The sequence below is a fragment of the Melanerpes formicivorus genome, unplaced genomic scaffold (assembly GCF_026170545.1).
Source record: "Melanerpes formicivorus ecotype bairdi unplaced genomic scaffold, bMelFor1.0.p_v2 SCAF_33, whole genome shotgun sequence".
Lineage (NCBI taxonomy): Eukaryota > Metazoa > Chordata > Aves > Piciformes > Picidae > Melanerpes > Melanerpes formicivorus.
The window spans coordinates 2,188,520-2,206,125 of NW_027142385.1; the positions used below are offsets into that span (position 1 = coordinate 2,188,520).

The 17,606-nt window shown below is 45.7% G+C and overlaps 1 protein-coding gene across 2 annotated transcripts in view; it reads right to left on the minus strand.

The window, feature by feature from the left end:
* BRINP1 (BMP/retinoic acid inducible neural specific 1) overlaps positions 1-17,606 on the minus strand; it is a 110,113-nt gene that overhangs the window by 26,846 nt on the left and 65,661 nt on the right. For both annotated transcript variants that reach the window (XM_068155639.1, XM_068155640.1), the window contains one exon: positions 5,793-5,983. In XM_068155639.1, coding sequence (XP_068011740.1) covers positions 5,793-5,983 — 191 coding nt within the window. The remainder of the gene's footprint in view (positions 1-5,792; positions 5,984-17,606) is intronic.

Sequence of the window (17,606 nt, forward strand, 5' to 3'; positions counted from 1 at the left end):
CTCTCAATGAGAGGAAGGGTGCTTGTCCTAATTTGATAGATGATCCATTGATGAACGCTGCCTCTGGCAGTGAGAGCATGGTCAAAAAAAAATGCACCACCACTCCTTAGGCCAAGAAATATTTTGCTTTACAGCATTTTTGGTTTGGGTTGGGTTTTTATTTCCTTCTTTTTTATTTCAGATAGAAGAAACTCTTGCTTTTCTTTGCAAAAAATAATCAATCATATTAGCTGAAATTGCTTCATTTGTCCAAAGAATTTCTTTCATTGCATGCATGAAAGAAACAAACCCCCCAAAACAACAAACAAACAAACAAACAAACACCACCACCTCAAACAAGCCAGTCAGCTTCTTCCTTGCTTTGCCTGGAAAAATTCCAGCTTTTATCTGGAAGCCAAAAAAAGCCTGAAAACAAACCCAAAATATTCTGGCTGCAAATCAAGATATATATATATTTTTTTTTGTTTTAATTGAATTTCAGCTTCTCAGGCAATTGCTATGTTGATGATTGAGCCTCTGGCTCTAGATGAGAATCTGAAGGTTTTGTGGGAGAAAGATACAAAGGAATTGATCAGCTGAACTCTTTCAACTGGCTTCACAGGAGCTGAGCAGAGATGTTTGGCACGCAAAATTTTCTCTCTTTAATATTTTTTTGTACCAAATAAAATATTCTACTGTCATTTGACCTCAATCAGAGTTGTGGTGGTAACAGTATCATCAGTGCTACTTCTCACAAAGCCCACTCTCCCTGGAAAATGCCCAGCTTTGGTTGCCTTGATCACCATTAGCATTATTATGAGAGGAGCAGTGTGAGGAGGCCTGGGCAAGGATGAAGGCTCTGTCAGATCAGACTCTATCCACATGAACAGCAGAAAGACAGCTCCTGTCCCAGAGGATTTAAAGCCCATGTATCTGAACAGGCAGAACAGATGGGTACAACAAAGAGCAAAGCACAAGATAAGAAGATGAGTGTGATTAGTGCTGGATACAGTGGTAACCACACACCAGGTGCCTGGTTGCTGTCAGTGCAGGTTCAGGTTCCAACTTTAAGATGAATTTTACTGGGGGATTTGAAGGCAGGTCAGGCTTGGGTACTTTTTTCCAAGGCAGCTCATTTGTCACCAAGAGCATATCTGCATGGGAATTAGCCAAGAGGCCTAGGGGAGGGTAGGCTGGATTGCTTTGGAAGTGGTGTATTTGGAGCCAAAAGTTTTGTGTATCTCATGATGTATTTGGAGCCAAAAGTTTTGTGTATCTCATGATGGAACTACTTATCTGCCTGGAGATGCAGCAGTCATAAATAATGCTTTGCCCCCATTTCATGAAGATGTGGAAGAAGAGGGAAGACCTGGGATAATCTTCCCCTTAGCTGTAATTCTCAGAGGAAGTGTAGGATCCAGCTGTCAACTCTTACTCAGTCCCACCACTAGCTGGGCTAAACCCATGTTTTTACTGGAAGAAATATCATGACTTCTTTTAATAACCAAGGCATAAAAGTCAGGACCCTTTCAGTCCAGATCAGTTCATTTTAACAGATATGCTCATATTGGAGATCCCTTGGGCAGAGAGCAACCAGAAAGCATGGACTGAATCATATCAGGCAATAGCAGCAGTTTCAGATCACCAGAAGATTCACCATTAGTGTTTGGTCCCCAGACAATACCAAGCAGGCAATGAGAAACCAAGAGAGGTCCTAGACATTGGGCAAGAGAAACCTGTGCTCTAGGGCAGTGAAAAATCAGCCATTTCCCCACAAAAACTGTCATGTGTCCTCCCTGAGGTGTTGGAACTTCTCCAATGGGAGGAATAAAACAGGAAAGTAAAGCCAAAGGTAATTGATGCTTCTCCTGAGGGATAAACACTGTTCCTAGGGGGGCAGGGCACTGAGCAAAACCAGTGTTGCTGGAAACTTATTCTGTGTACATCTGTGCAGACCTGGAAAAGCACAGCATCCCCATGGAGAGTGCACATGAGAAAGCAACCCTTAGATTGAGAGAGGTTAATAGACTTTTGCTGCATTATTAAGTCTTAATTTCTCGTTTATTAAGTGGATGCTATGTTCAAAGTTGTCTTTCCTTCAGGGCTTTCCCTGCAAATTGGCTCTCAGCTCTGTGTTCCATCCCAGAGCATGGATGCCCTCAAAATGACCCTTCACCAATCCCTTTGTCAGAACTAAACTGGAGCAGAGATGGATTTTTATTAGGCTCCAGGGGGACTTGGCTGCTCTGCAAGTTGAAAGGCATCAGAGCTGGTCCTCATGTGGCCAGGTGTGAAAATAGCTGCTGGATTCAGGTGGACTGGCCTGATCCATCACCCAGTCTCCTGGGGTCCATGCAACAGCTGGCATTTTAAAGCAAAACAATTTCCTGTGTGTTTGTCACTTGTTTGCAGCTTAATAAGACATCAGGCTAAGATACAAACAACTGTAATCCTAAGCAGAATTCTTGTAACTTTTCTGTGGAGACATGAGGCCTTTGGAGAGCAAGAGTGCCAGGACATGTCTGGTTTTATATCCCAGTGGTCTTGTTTAGCCCACAGACTGTGATTAGAGTGCATCCTTCTTGCATAATGCATGCCCAGCTTCATCTACATTTTTCTCTGAGGTTGCCATTGCCAAGATAAATCCTTCCCCTCTCCCTTACCATTGCTCACCATGCTCTGGGCTGATGGAGCATTTAACACTCCTCTCCAGCACCACTTCTCATTACAAGTCTCTGCATATTTAAAGTTGTTGTGTTGTAAAATCAGAAGAAGAAACAAGCCCCTGTGAATAATTCACAACCTCACCCAGGCAAAATTAAAAATATATTTTACCATCAAAGGTCTTTCTTATTTTGAATTTCCATGAATGTGAGTGGCAAGAAGAAAAAAGACTTGTCAATGGAAAGAAAAATATACCCACAAATAAAAAGTAATCTGAACATTTCACCCCATTCTGACTTGGCTGAGGCTCTGGAAAATATGATCCTGAAGAGAAATTTCCTCAATAAAGAGGAGGCTGTCTTTACCCAGGCTTCATTAAGAGCTGATGCAGGCAGTCTCTTGTTCCCTTCAACACATGGAAACTTGCTTTCTCTCACATTTGTAGCTGACAGAGCAGCAGGTTTGAGTACCTGGACTGGAAGGACAGCTTGAGGATGTTTGAAGGACATTTGCCACATACAGAGGCTATTTGACTTCAGTGGAACCTTGCCAACTTACCTACCACCTAATTTGTGCATGAATCATATGCACACATCTAATTTCATCTATGTCTCATCCCAGTGTCTGCAGAATGCTTTGGGAGCAGACAGATGGCCAGAAATTCCTCAAAGTTCACTACCAGCGTTGAAGAGTGGCAGGGCTGGAGGTCAGGCACATTAGGGGAAGCAACAGCAACAAACTGTGCTGCAGTTAAAACCTTTCACTGCTGAAGAATTCCTTCCTTTTACAGGTAGTAGTTCTCAAAAGAAAGGCATTTACATGCACACTCCAAAGGGGTGAAGAATGGTAAAAATAATATAAAAGGAGGAAGAAAAAAACCAAACCAAACCAAAATCAAACAAAAAAAGAAAGAAACCCAGAAATTAATATCAAGAGGAGCTGTTGAGTTTTTGGTGCTGCATAATCAGGAGTTGATCTGCTAGAGGGTAGAGAGGCTTTGCAGAGAGACCTCAACAGGCTGGACAGATGGGCAGAGTCCAATGGCATGAGATTGAACACATCCAAGTGCCGGGTTCTGCACATTGGCCACAACAACCCCATGCAGTGCTACAGGCTGGGGTCAGAGTGGCTGGAGAGCAGCCAGGCAGAGAGGGACCTGGGGGTGCTGGTTGATGGTAGGATGAACATGAGCCTGCAGTGTGCCCAGGCAGCCAAGAGGGCCAATGGCATCCTGGCCTGCATTAAGAACAGTGTGGCCAGCAGGAGCAGGGAGGTCATTCTGCCCCTGTACACTGCACTGGTTAGGCCACACCTCGAGTACTGTGTCCAGTTCTGGGCCCCTCAGTTTAGGAAGGAGGTTGACTTGCTGGAACAAGTCCAGAGAAGGGCAACGAAGTTGGTGAGGGGCTTGGAACACAGCCCTGTGAGGAGAGACTGAGGGAGCTGGGGCTGCTTAGCCTGGAGAAGAGGAGACTCAGGGGTGACCTTATTGCTGTCTACAACTACCTGAAGGGGGGTTGTAAACAGGCAGAGGTTGGTCTCTTCTCCCAGGCAGCCAGCACCAGAACAAGAGGACACAGTCTCAGGCTGCGCCAGGGGAAGTTCAGGCTGGAGGTTAGGAGGAAGTTTTACACAGAGAGAGTGATTGCCCATTGGAATGGACTGCCCGGGGAGGTGGTGGAGTCGCCGTCACTGGAGGTGTTCAGGAGGAGACTTGACAGGGTGCTTGGTTACATGGGTTAGTTGATTAGGTGGTGTTGGATGATAGGTTGGACACGATGATCTTGAAGGTCTCTTCCAACCTGGTTTATTCTATTCTATTCTATTCTATTCTATAAACATTTCAAGTCCTGATAATAGGGGGGGTGAAAATGAACAGCTCCTCCTGATATTCACTTCTGGGCTTCTTTGTGTTTTTTCAGTACTTGGAATGTTTATGCAGCACCGATATCAGTGCTTGCTCATGGGTTAGTGACCTTACAGTACTTCTGCCTTACATCATCATTGACATGTTCTGCTTGCACATGGAAACCTCTCTGCAGCCCTTACATGCACCCTTTGCAGTTTCCAAGAATCATTCAGGTTAGAAAAGGTCTCTAAGATTGCCAAGTCCTTGAGTTTTACTTAACAATTTCTTTTTTTCCAAAGTCCACTCCACAATACTGATTTCACTTAAGCATTAAGATCAAGGGAGGTTTCCTGTCCAGCCACTCTACCCCAGTGAGACCACATCTGGGGTATTGTGCCCAGTTCTGAGCTCCCCAGTTCAAGACGGACAGGGGAATACTGGAAAGCATCCAGCGGAGGCTACAAGGATCATTAAGAGACTGAAACATCTGTCTGATTAGGAGAAGCTGAGAGACCTGGGGCTCTTTAGGCAGGAGAAGACTGAGAGGGGACCTTATCAATGTTTACAAATGCCTGCAGGGTGGGTGTTGAGAAGGGGGCAGATGAACACAGAAGGTTCCACCTCAACATGAGAAAACCAACTTTGCTCTGAGGGTGCTGGAGCACTGGAGCAGGTTGCCCAGAGAGGCTGTGGATTTGCCTTCTCTGGAGACTTTCAAGCCCCATCTGGATGTGTTCCTGTGTGACTTGCCTTGTGTGACCTTGCTTTGGCGGGGGGTTGGACTTAATGTTCTCCAGAGGCACCTTTCAACCCCTACCATTCTCTGATTCAACATAGACCTTTCTGGCCACCTCTTCCACAGACACGCAAGTTCCTTGCCCAACTCCTTGAACTGACTTTTTTCCTAGAGCTCTTTAAAATTCCTCCAGTCCCTGCAAGAAAGGATGCTTCTCTATTGTCAAATTAAGGAGAGAGGCTCAGGAATGACAGGCAGGCTCCTGGGCTAAATGAAGCATGTTTATCTTGACGCACAGCCGTACACACACACTGGAGGAGGAGCTCAGATGCACAGGTAGCACAGATGCCCACCTCACACACCTTGTGCTGTGAATTCATTTGCAAAGGCTGGTCATACCCTGAGGATTTTCACCCTGACAGACAGAGGAGTTGGGCTTTAGTTGGAGGAGCTGCAGCCTGGCTCTGTGCTACCAGCACGGCCAAGGCTTGCAGTTGCTGCCCAGTGCCTTCTCTACCCCACCGCCGACACCCATGGAAGAAAACAGCCCAGGCTGCCACCTACCTCCCAGGGTGGCAGAGATGAGGATGTGGGTGCCGTACTTTTTGATGATGGTATCAATGAACTGCTGTGTGGTGGGTCTTCTGCCCAGGAGGCGGATGCTCCGCTGAAACTCAGGCATCAGGGGCAGTGGATTGTGGAGCAGGTCCCTCCGCTCGATGGCTGTGTTCCTCACCTTCCAACGGGCAAACTCCCTATGCAACAACACAGAAACACAACAGAGGTGAGGCTTTGAGTCTGGAGGGGCAGGGAAAGCCATCAAGGGCAGGAAAGAAGGATGAGGCAGGGGACCATCCTGTTGGACACCTTGACATGGATACACATGTGAGACCAGAAGGCTAGACCGAGGGGAAAGGGGATGAGAAGAGAAAAGTGAGACATTACTGCACATAATACACTTTGGGGATCATGGTCTGGAATAATGAGGGCAAGCCTCAGAATCTCCAGAGAGGTATGACAAAGAGTTGCATTTCCCTACAAAGAAAACAAGCTGGTCTTTTCAACTCTGAGGTCTTACACTTCCCATAAAGCAGCAAACTCTGGTTTATCTCATCAAAAAAGCTGTTAAGTTAGACTGCAGATCTAGATCAGTCTGATCATTGCTATATCCCTGTGCCCACAAACCTTCCTGGTGTGCTTTTGCAAAATAAGGCTGAAGGAAACATCCTAATTCTCCAAACATCCTAATCTTTCAGCAGCAGCAGTACAGCAAAAGATCCTTTTGAACTGGTTTCAAAAACAGCAGTTTTGAAGGCTTGATAAACCATCTAAAAGGATCAATTCAGATACAAGCAGAGGCCAGGGTGAAAACGGAAGTTGCTTGGTTTTGTTTCTCAAGGAAAAGAAAAAAAGGAAAAAAAAGGAAAAGGGAAAGGGAAAGGGAAAGGGAAAGGGAAAGGGAAAGGGAAAGGGAAAGGGAAGAAGGAAAAGGGAAGAAGGAAAAGGGAAGAAGGAAAAGGAAAAGGAAAAGGGAAGAAGGAAAAGGGAAGAAGGACAAGGAAAAGGAAAAGGAAAAGGGAAGAAGAAAAGAAAAAGAAGAAGAAGAAAAAAAAAGAAAAAGAAAAAGAAAAAGAAAGAAAAAGAAAAAGAAAAAGAAAAAGAAAAAGAAAAAGAAAAAGAAAAAGAAAAAGAAAAAGAAAAAGAAAAAGAAGGAAAAAAAAAAGAAAAAAGAAAAAGAAATAGAAAAAAAAAAAAGAAAAAGAAAAAAGAAAAAGAAAAAGAAAAAGAAGAAAAAGAAAAAGAAAAAGAAAAAGAAAAAGAAAAAGAAAAAGAAAAAGAAAAAGAAAAAGAAAAAGAAAAAGAAAAAGAAAAAGAAAAACAACCTATAAAGTGATTTTCAAATCTCTTCTTTCAAAGTGAGAGTAACTGGGAAAAAAAATCAAGTTAATTTTTGCAAAAGCAGCTCTTTATTGCAGGTATACATTTTGAAATGACAGAGGGAAGTGCCTAGAGAAAACCTTGCACATTTCTGATCTAAAAGTCAGGCCTCTGAAACATCACCAGCCAAGGATTTAAAAGATGAGAAACCTAGTAATGGCCTTTGAAAAACATTGTATCGATTAAGACCTTCTTAAGAGGAAAGGATGTTATTTAGAACTCCTCTCTAGTAAAGCACCTGCCCTATCTTAAGCTACATCCTAGATAATCAAGTCACAAAGCTTCTCTGTCACTCTTCTTTCATTTATTCCTGCAACTTGGGTTTAAGACAAAAAAATAGTTCGTTTAAATAAGAGGGGTGACAGCATCTGGCAATGAGGTTGCACTTCCCATCAATGTATGTCAAGCAGCACTGGAAATCCCATTTTGCTGGTAGAGAATCTCACATGTCAGAAGGACATTGAGACTCTTGAGCATGTCCAGAGAAGGGCAATGAGGCTGGGGAGAGGCCTCGAGCACAGCCCTGTGAGGAGAGGCTGAGGGAGCTGGGGTTGTTTAGCCTGGAGAAGAGGAAGCTCAAGAGAGACCTTGTTGCTGTCTACAACTACCTGAAGGGTGTTTGTAGCCAGGAGGGGGTTGGTCTCTTCTCCTAGGCAACCAGCACCAGAACAAGTGGACACAGTCTCAAGCTGCACCAGGGGAAGTTTAAGCTGGAGGTGAGGAGAAAGTTCTTCCCAGAGAGAGTTGTTACTAGTTGGAATGTGCTGCCCAGGGATGTTGTAGAGTCACCGGCCCTGGAGGTGTTCAAGAGGGGATTGGATGTGGCACTTGGTGCCATGGTTTAGTAGCCATGAGGTGTTGGGTGACAGGTTGGACTTGATGATCTTTGAGGTCTTTTCCAACCTTATTGATTCTATGATTCTATGTGGACAGATTTAGGAGATGCTGTACACCAGTTGCAAAGCCAGGATCACAAACCAGATCTTTTCTTCCCAGGCTGATTCTACCTCTAGTCCATTTTGTGTGTGTTATGTTGTTTTACTTAATGCAATTACGCATGTATTTATTTTGATTGCACCCCATCACAGCACCCCAGGCTGCCTAACAGCAATTGCAAGCATTAAAACAGCAAAGAGCCAGCTTTTTAGTTTGAAAAAAAAATCTCCTTGCAGCCCAGCTAATGCCAGCTCTGTAGCTCCTAGGCTTTCACAAGCTGAGTAAAAATGCCAAAACAAAACACCCCTCTTACCACATCCTAGGAGTCATTAGTGTCAAATCCACAAACCATCAGCTTTTCCTAGGAAAATCTCTTCAAAATGCCGAGGAAAACCCAATCCCAATCCAAAAAGACCAGCCCATCCCCCAGTATTTTAGTAGTAGGAGTGGAGAAAATTGGCTCCAAAGCTGTCTTCAGGTAGAGTGTATGACCAATGTCCATGTATTCAATGTATAGATAATATTTGGGTTCTCCTCTGTGGTCCCTCTGTGGAAAGGGTTGTACTTATGTTGGGAGCTCCCCCAGCTGATTTTAATGATGGATAAAACCTTACAAGTAAAGCAAAACAGCTTCTTGGACTTCAGAGGCTGGCTGGTCTAATCATTCCTGACTAGTTGCAAGGCCAGATCTTGCTATACAGGGAAATCCCCTTGTGCATTGCACATATTGCGCATGTTCCCCATAACTAGGGGTGCCCTGCCTCCCGCCAGGGGGAGGAGAGGGATAACAGAGATAATAGAATCTATTGGGATGTGTACATCCAGTGGCCTGGCACTTCACAATTTCGGAAGTACAGGGCCTTGGTTGACACAGGAGCTCAGTGCACCATAATGCCATCAAATTATCAGGGATCAGACACCCCTTTGTATGAAGAAGGAATGGTCTCTTCAGCAGCTACACTGCCTGGGAAGATGCAGAGCTGGGTGCTAAACAGCCAGCAAGGTTTTACAATAAATAGAGATTCCCATACTGCTGTCATAAAGTTCATAGCAAGCAAGCATAGCAAAAATGCCATCTGGGCTTCCTTACCAAAGAGACTGTTGTAACTTCCTGTAAAATTCCAGCATGCAATTTGCTGTCAGGTTACTTCTTCCTGCAAGCACTAGCAATAAAGTCAGGAGGGACTAGACCCCTCCAGAACCCCAGAAATGGCTGGGGGAATGCTTCCTGTCTCCCAACAAAGTACAAAGTTTGCTTTTTGCAATAGATATTTTTTCTATTTTGGAATAGATCATAGTATCATAGTATCACTCAGGGTTGGAAGGAAACACAAGGATCATCTAGTTTCAACCCCCCTGCCATGGGCAGGGACATCTCACACTAGATCAGGCTGGCAGAGCCTCAGCCAGCCTGGGCTTAAACACCGACTGGACAGGTGGGCAGAGTCCAATGGGATGGCTTTCAACAAGTCCAAGTGCCGAGTGCTGCACTTTGGCTACGGCAATCCCATGCAGAGCTATAGGCTGGGGTCGGAGTGGCTGGAGAGCTCCCAAACAGAGAGGGACCTGGGTGTGCTGATCGACAGCCACCTGAATATGAGCCAGCAGTGTGCTCAGGTGGCCAGGAGGGCCAATAGCATTCTGGCCTGCATTAGGAATAGTGTGGCCAGCAGGAGCAGGGAGGTCATAGTGCCCCTGTACTCTGCTTTGGTTAGGCCGCACCTTGAGTCCTGTGTCCAGTTCTGGGCTCCTCAGTTTAAGAAGGACATTGAAACACTTGAGCGTGTCCAGAGAAGGGCAACAAGGCTGGTGAGAGGCCTTGAACACAAGCCCTATGAGGAGAGGCTGAGGGAGCTGGGATTGTTTAGCCTGGAGAAGAGGAGGCTCAGGGGTGACCTTATTGCCCTCTACAACTACCTGAAAGGTGGTTGTAGCCAGGAGGGAGTTGGCCTCTTCTCCCAGGCAACCAGCACCAGAACAAGGGGACACAGTCTCAAGCTGCGCCAGGGGAGGTTCAGACTCGAGGTGAGGAGGAAGTTCTTCACCGAGCGAGTCATTCGGCATTGGAATGGGTTGCCCAGGGAGGTGGTTGAGTCATCGACCCTGGAGGCGTTCAAGGGGAGATTGGACGTGGCACTTGGTGCCATGGTCTAGTCATGGGGTCTGTGGTGTCAGGTTGGACTCGATGATCCTCGAGGTCCTTTCCAACCTAAGTGATACTGTGATACTGTGATACTGTGATACCTCCATGGACGGGGACTCAACCACCTCCCTGGACAACCCATTCCAGGGTTTCACCACTCTCATGGTGAAGAACCTCCTCCTCACATCCAGCCTGAATCTCCCCACCTCCAGCTTAATTCCATTCCCCCTAGTCCTATCACTACCTGAGATCCTGAGAAGTTCTTCCCCAGCCTTCCTGTAGGCCCCCTTCAGATACTGGATGGCCACAATTAGGTCATCTCGGAGCCTTCTCTTCTCCAGACTGAACAGCCCAAACTCCTTCAGTCTGTCCTCATAGGAGAGGTGCTCCAGCCCTCTGATCATCCTTGTGGCCCTTCTCTGGACACATTCCAGCACCTCCACATTCCTCTTGTAATAGGGGCTCCAGACACAAGTGATCTATTCCAAAGGAAAGATCACAGAGTTGAAACATGCAACTGATCAAGAGGAGCTCTATTGGTGTATCAACACTCAAAGCCTAGGAGTGACTTTATTCAGCACATGAAGATCAACAGGGCACAGTTGAAACTGGGACCATGGCCTTGAAAGCAGTGGACAGTAAGGATGGGAACAGAGAATGTGGTAAACTGGGTTCCAAGGGAAAGTGGATTCATTTTTCACATCAGGTCCATCATCTCCTGATACCACTGGCAGGAGGAAAGAGGAGGAGGTTACAAGAAACCATTGCCATAGCTTCAACCTTGCCTGCTGCCAAGAGACCTTTGCAGACTCCATTCACTCAGTAGACAAGCCCTCAGCATAATCCACATCTAAAACATTGTAGTAAAGGAGATTTTCTTCCACTCAGTTCGTACAGAAGCCATCCCTCCCCTGGGCTCCCAGTCCTAGGGCATGTCTTTAGGTGAAAGCCCAGCTCTGTTGTATTCTTCAAATGCTTGGATGTGTGGCTTTCAAAGCTGATGAGAAAAGCTGAGCAAATACGTTATGATGAATAATTTATGCAACTAACTTAGATATTTATCTTCTGCTCATAGAATATCCATGAGCCAATTGCATTTCCCTCTAATTTATGCAGTATTTGGATTTACTTAGTGACACTTTTCAAGCTTGATTTTAAAGGCTTTGCATAGGATTTGGCTTTGTTCTTTCTTTGTGTTGCTGTTGATTGGTTGGGAATGGTCAAGCAAGTGACATGGCATTGTTGAGCTTCCTGATGAATGGCCACAAACACATTTCAGACTTGGCTTAGCCAGTTCCAGAACACTTTCCATTGAAAGCAACCCTCTAACTATATAGACTCATTGAGGTTGGAAAAGACCTCTAAGATCATCACATTCCTCTCATTCTGTCACTTGATACTAGGGAGAAGAGACCAGCCCACACCTCACTCCAACCTCCTTTCAGGTAGTTGCAGAGAGCAAGAAGGTCTTCCCTCAGCCTCCTCTTCTCCAGACTAAACAACCTCAGTTCCCTCAGCTGCTCCTCACATATCTTGTTCTCTAGACTCTTTACCAACTTCATTCCCCTTTTCTGGACTCACTCCAGCACCTCAATGTCCTTCTGGGAGTGAGGGACCCAAAACTGAACCCAATATTCAAGGTGTGGCCTCACCAGTGCGGAGTACAGGAGGACAATCACTTCTCTGCTCTTGTTTCCAAGCAACTTACAGAACTCAGTGGTGGAAGATGCACCCAGTGCCAAGATTATGGTACAATTTTGGATATGGCCAGTGAAAGCATTTAGAACAATTGAGGGGATAAAAGAAATATATATGTTTTTTTCAGGGACTAGCATAGTTCCAGCTTTATGGAATGATCCAGTCTGTAACTCCTGAAGTTTATGGAAGAGCACCTCCAAGAACAGGTTCTCTACTGGCTTTTAATTCTGGACTTAACTGCATTTTCTGCAGAAGAAAGTGTTATTGGCCAAAACTGAATTCATGGCTAGCTAAGCATGGTCACCTGTTTGTCACCACTGAATTCTTGAGTCTGTGAATCTCTGGAATATCTACCAGTACCTTGGATTCGTGGATGATGTGTGCAAAAAGACACTGAAATTGCTCCTCCCAGAAATCATTCCTTGATTCTGTTTCACAGATTGTTTCTTCTCAGAACAATGGGTGACACCACAATCTCACTGCTACTGCCTGGAAGGTACAGGTGAGGCCTCTATGGATCTCAAAGCATTTCCCAGAAGACAAATGTTGCACTGTTTGTTCATTTTCCAGGTGAAGAAGCTGCAAATACTTGACCAGGATTATGATGGCACCCCATGATACGGTCAGGATTAGTACAGCCTTTTGACCCACAGGGGAAACCCCTGGTAGGGACCTGAACTTCTGCCAGTGGGGAAGCTTTTAAGGGCTTTGGAAAGATGATAAATCTCTTAGCAAGGAGGAGGAAGCATCTCTCCCTTCCTGATGCAGAGATGGGATAAGGAGAAACCATGACCTAACGTCTGAGTAGCAGAGGCAGAGGCGCTTGTTTATGCTCTAATGTCTGGCCAGTGCAGACAGCCAATGCTAATGTGTAGCATCCCCAGGACAATGCCTGCCAGGTCAGCAGAGAGGAGTCTGCTCTCTAATGTCTGGTGAAAGCACTGAAGAGCCCACTCTGCTAATGGCTGGAAGGGGTAGAAAGTGCTAATGCCTGAAGAGGGAAGGGAGGTGAGAGGAAAGAGGGATGAAGCGCTGCCTCAGGGAGGCGGATTTGCCTTTCCAACCCTTCCTTCCTGTCACGGTCAGGGGATACATTTTATTTGTACACAGCTTTATCTGAGAAAACACTTGCCCCTTCAGAGTCTGTGTTAATGAGCTCACCATCAAGGCCATGCGTGTCAGAGAGAGTGAGCCATGAGGGGTGTCTCAGTGCTCATTAGTACTATGACCCCTCCAGGGAAAGAGAAAAAAGGGGGGAAATACTGAAGAGAAAGGAAAAGCCAAAAGCCTGGAATGGTTACATCACCCTTACCCCCCACTGTACCCCCATGCAGATTCCAAGGGCATGAGCATCTCTACCCAGGGAGAGAAGTCTGAAAGAGCGAGGCCATCAGAGCAAATTAACTTCCCTATCTTCAAATGGCCAAGACAAGTAAAGGACATCAGTGAAGAAACAAGTTCAGTACAGACCTCGGGGGCTGGAGCTTGAAACCAGGAAGAAATGAAATGCATTAAACTATGATCGAGACAGAGTCTGGCTGACAAAGGGAAAAAAGCAGAGCTGGAAGACACCAAACAAAACCTGTAACTGTCATGCTAACTAGAACATCCCAACACCTCCTGCTGTGTGATGTGGCCTTCAGGGGCTGCAGGGCAGTTGGAGCATAATGCTCACACATTGCACACTCAGCAAACAGGACCAGTCCCACCACTCCTTGGACTCTGGGCAAGGAGAAGGTACCAGCTCCTCTCTGCTCAGCAGCTCTTTATCTTTGTGTTTTGTAGAGCATAGCTCAAAAGCCTTCGGTTGCTGCCACAGGTGATGAGCAGGCAGAGTCTTTCTGAAGGCAATATCGTTCTCAGTAACAGCAAGACACAAGCGTTGCTTAATGTCCTCTACCTGGCATACTACATACATTGACTGTCTGATGTCTGTAGGAGCCTCAGTCAGAGATGGAGAACTCCTAGAGCCTGGCATACTACACACGTTGACTCTCTGATGTCTGTAGGAGCCTCAGTCAGAGATGGAGAACTCCTAGAGCCTGGCATACTACACACATTGACTCTCTGATGTCTGCAGGAGCCTCAGTCAGAGATGGAGAACTCCTAGAGCCTGGCATACTACACACATTGACTCTCTGATGTCTGTAGGAGCCTCAGTCAGAAATGGAGAACTCCTAGAGCCTGGCACACTACACACATTGACTCTCTGATGTCTGCAGGAGCCTCAGTCAGAGATGGAGAACTCCTAGAGCCTGGCACACTACACACATTGACTCTCTGATGTCTGCAGGAGCCTCAGTCAGAGATGGAGAACTCCTAGAGCTTTTCTGTTCTCTGAGATTTTGGTGTATATTCAATGGTAGACACATTCCTGCCCCTTGCTTTCATCCAAGCACCTCACCAACACTGACAGACATTTTCAGACACCCCTGTGCTATCATTTGTTAGAATGAGTGTGAACAGAAACAGAAGACAACCAAGCTTTATGTTAGCATCAGGAACTTAGTCCCAAGTCCTCCAGAATCCTCCCAGTTGCTCCTAAGCTGTTGGTTTGAGAGTTGTGTTTTATTCTTTCCTTTTCCCAGTCATGGGCTCCACAAAATTGTGGTTACTTATCTTCAGTCCTCAGGGTGAGAGCTCTTCCAAGTTACTGTGAGCCCTTGACTCTGCAAACAATGCCATGGGGCCAGGACAAGAGCATGACAACAGCACTTATAGAGCTGATCTCTTGCTGCCAGATCTGGCTTAATCGGAGTCTGTACAGAGCATCTGTGATTATGGTGGGGTCAGTGATGTTTTATTTCTAGTCTGTGCCCTTAAAATGCCAGACAGCCCCAGGCTGAGCAGTGCAATATTACTTTAGCAGCTTCCACTACCGCTTGGCTTCTTCTCTATCTAGGCCAGCATGAAGAAATCAGTCTTCAAAGCTGAGCTTTTCAAAAGGCCTACAAGAATTAGTTTCCTGTGAGGGTTTGGCACTCAGCCTCCCTAATCTAGTTAAGAAAATTCCAGTCTGTAGATTCAAGCTAGTTCTAAATTAGACAGAGAATGAAGCTCTGCCATAAAAGGGGGGGGTGGATAATATGAAAATCTAATTCCAGAGAGGTACAAAAAAGAAATCACTTAAGCTGAAGGCCTGACAGCATTTTGCATAACAACCAGGCAAGCAGACAGGCTCACATATGACAGCTGGCAGGTGAATAAGATAAATAAATTGACTATTGATCTATTGATAAATGCTGTGCTGTCTGCAGCAGTTCTATTCCTATAAAGGCATTTACCTGTAAAGGACTGAACCCAAGGAGAAGGCCATTAGTATTTAGATCATTCAACAGAATCATATAGCAGAAGCAATCCAACACTGTTGGACTACTTCCCCCTTCACCTGTCTCCACAGGAAAATGGAGGAATCTGTTGTGTTTGTCTTTTTCTGGGTTGACTGTGTCCAGTTCTGGGCCACTCAGTTTAAGAAGGACATTGAAACACTTGAATGTGTCCAGAGATAGGCAACGAGGCTGGGGAGAGGCCTTGAGCATAAACTCTCCTCTCCTCGAGGAGAGGCTGTGGGAGCTGGGATTGTTTAGCCTGGAGAAGAGGAGGCTCAGGGGAGACCTTATTACTGTCTATAGCTACCTGAAGGGTGGTTGTAGCCAGGAAGGGGTTGGTCTCTTCTCCCAGGCAACCAGCACCAGAACAAGAGGGCACAGTCTCAAGCTGCACCAGGGGAAGTTCCCAGAGAGAGTTGTTAGCCATTGGAATGCGCTGCCCAGGGAGGTGGTGGAATCACCATCCCTGGAAGTGTTCAAGAGGGGATTGGACGTGGTACTTGTTGCCATGTTTTAGTAGTCATGAGGTGTTGGGTGACAGGTTGGACTTGCTGATCTTTGAGGTCTCTTCCAACCTTGGTGGTGATTCTGTGACACTTTGGCCAAGTGCTTGGTGCTGACTGATGTGTCTGAAACCTCAGCTGCTTCCCCTTTTCCGAGCAATCATCTCAGTCTGTTGTATTTTTCCTGTTGCAAAAGAGTTTTGCTTTCATCTCCCTGATAATTTTTTCTTACAAATACAAAATTATTCCAGAGTTGAAAACTTTGAGAAATTTATGGTTTGGTTTGTTGCTTTTCTTTTTTGTAGGAGAGGGAGGTAAATAACAGGTCCAGAGTCATTATTTAGTGTAATTTAGTGACGGTGTTTGCAAGAAGCAAAAAGGAAGAAAATTGCTTCAAAGTTAGATGGATTTCATGTGACCTTGAGAGCACCTTGGTAAACAGATTGTTCCAGCACTGAATTAAAAACCAATCACACAGACATGACTCCAAGTCTTGCGTTCTCTTTTAAGATGGGAACACGCTTGGGTCCCTTCGGAGGCAACATCTAATGGTTGGGTGCTGAAAAGATTGATTTGTTTAAAAAGAAACAGATGAAGCTGGAATAAATTTATTACCAGAGATTCAAAGCAGAGTGATTCAGCATAGGTAAGCACAAGTTAAAAGGTGATCATTAAATTTGATGGCTACTAAGTTTGCTTACAATTAAATTTGATCATGGCCGGGACGTGCCTGTGATTCCTAGCTCTGCGTGCCATGCTAAACACAGCTACCTCTGAGCCTCAGAAAACCACAAGCAAACATGGCAGAAGAGGTTACTACCCTTTCAACTGAGCAGGGTCACCTCCATGCTTATGCATCCTCAGATAACACATAGTAACTCCTTAACTCCTCCAATGGAGTAAACTCCCCAGTTACCTTCATCTGTCGTCTTTTGATTTGTTCCCATATTTCACCTGAGTCAGCTGCTGCAATTCCCTTTCACCACACCCATCAGGTGAGAGTGCAACCTGCTTTTGGGTATTTATTCCACTCAGCTGTGCCCATAATATTCTTTAAGTAGATTTCAGTGCAAATAGCACACACCTAGAACCATAGAATTGTTAGGGTTGGAAGGGACCTCAAGGATCATCCAGTTGCAACTCCCCCTGTCATGGCCAGGGACACCTCACAATACATCTGGTTGTGCAGAGCCACATACAGCCTGGCTTTAATAGCCTCCAGGGATGAGGCTTCCACCCTTGTGTTCAGGTAGTGATAGGACTAGGGGGAATGGAATGAAGCTGGAGGTGGGGAGATTCAGGCTAGATGTGAGGAGGAGGTTCTTCACCATGAGAGTGGTGAGACCCTGGAATGGGTTGTCCAGGGAGGTGGTTGAGGCCCCGTCCCTGGAGGTGTTTAAGCCCAGGCTGGCTGAGGCTCTGGCCAGCCTGATCTATTGTGGGGTGTCCCTGCCCATGGCAGGGGGGTTGGAACTAGATGATCCTTGTGGTCCCTTCCAACCCTGAATGATATTATGATACTATGATACATCCCTGGGCAACCTGTGCCTGTGTCTCACCATACTTATGGCAAAGAACTTCTTCCTAACATCCAATCTGAATCTACATATTTCTCTTTTTTTTTCCATTCCCCCTAGTCTTATCACTCCCTGACACCCTAAAAAGTCCCTCCCCAGCTCTCTTGTAGGCCCCCTTGAGATACTGGAATGCCACAATAAGGTTTCCTCAGAGCCTTCTCTTCTCCACACCGAACAGCCCCAACTCCCTCAGTCTGTCCTCATTGGAGAGGTGCACTAGAGATTACTCTTTCCAGCACAAGCTGCTTAAGCCT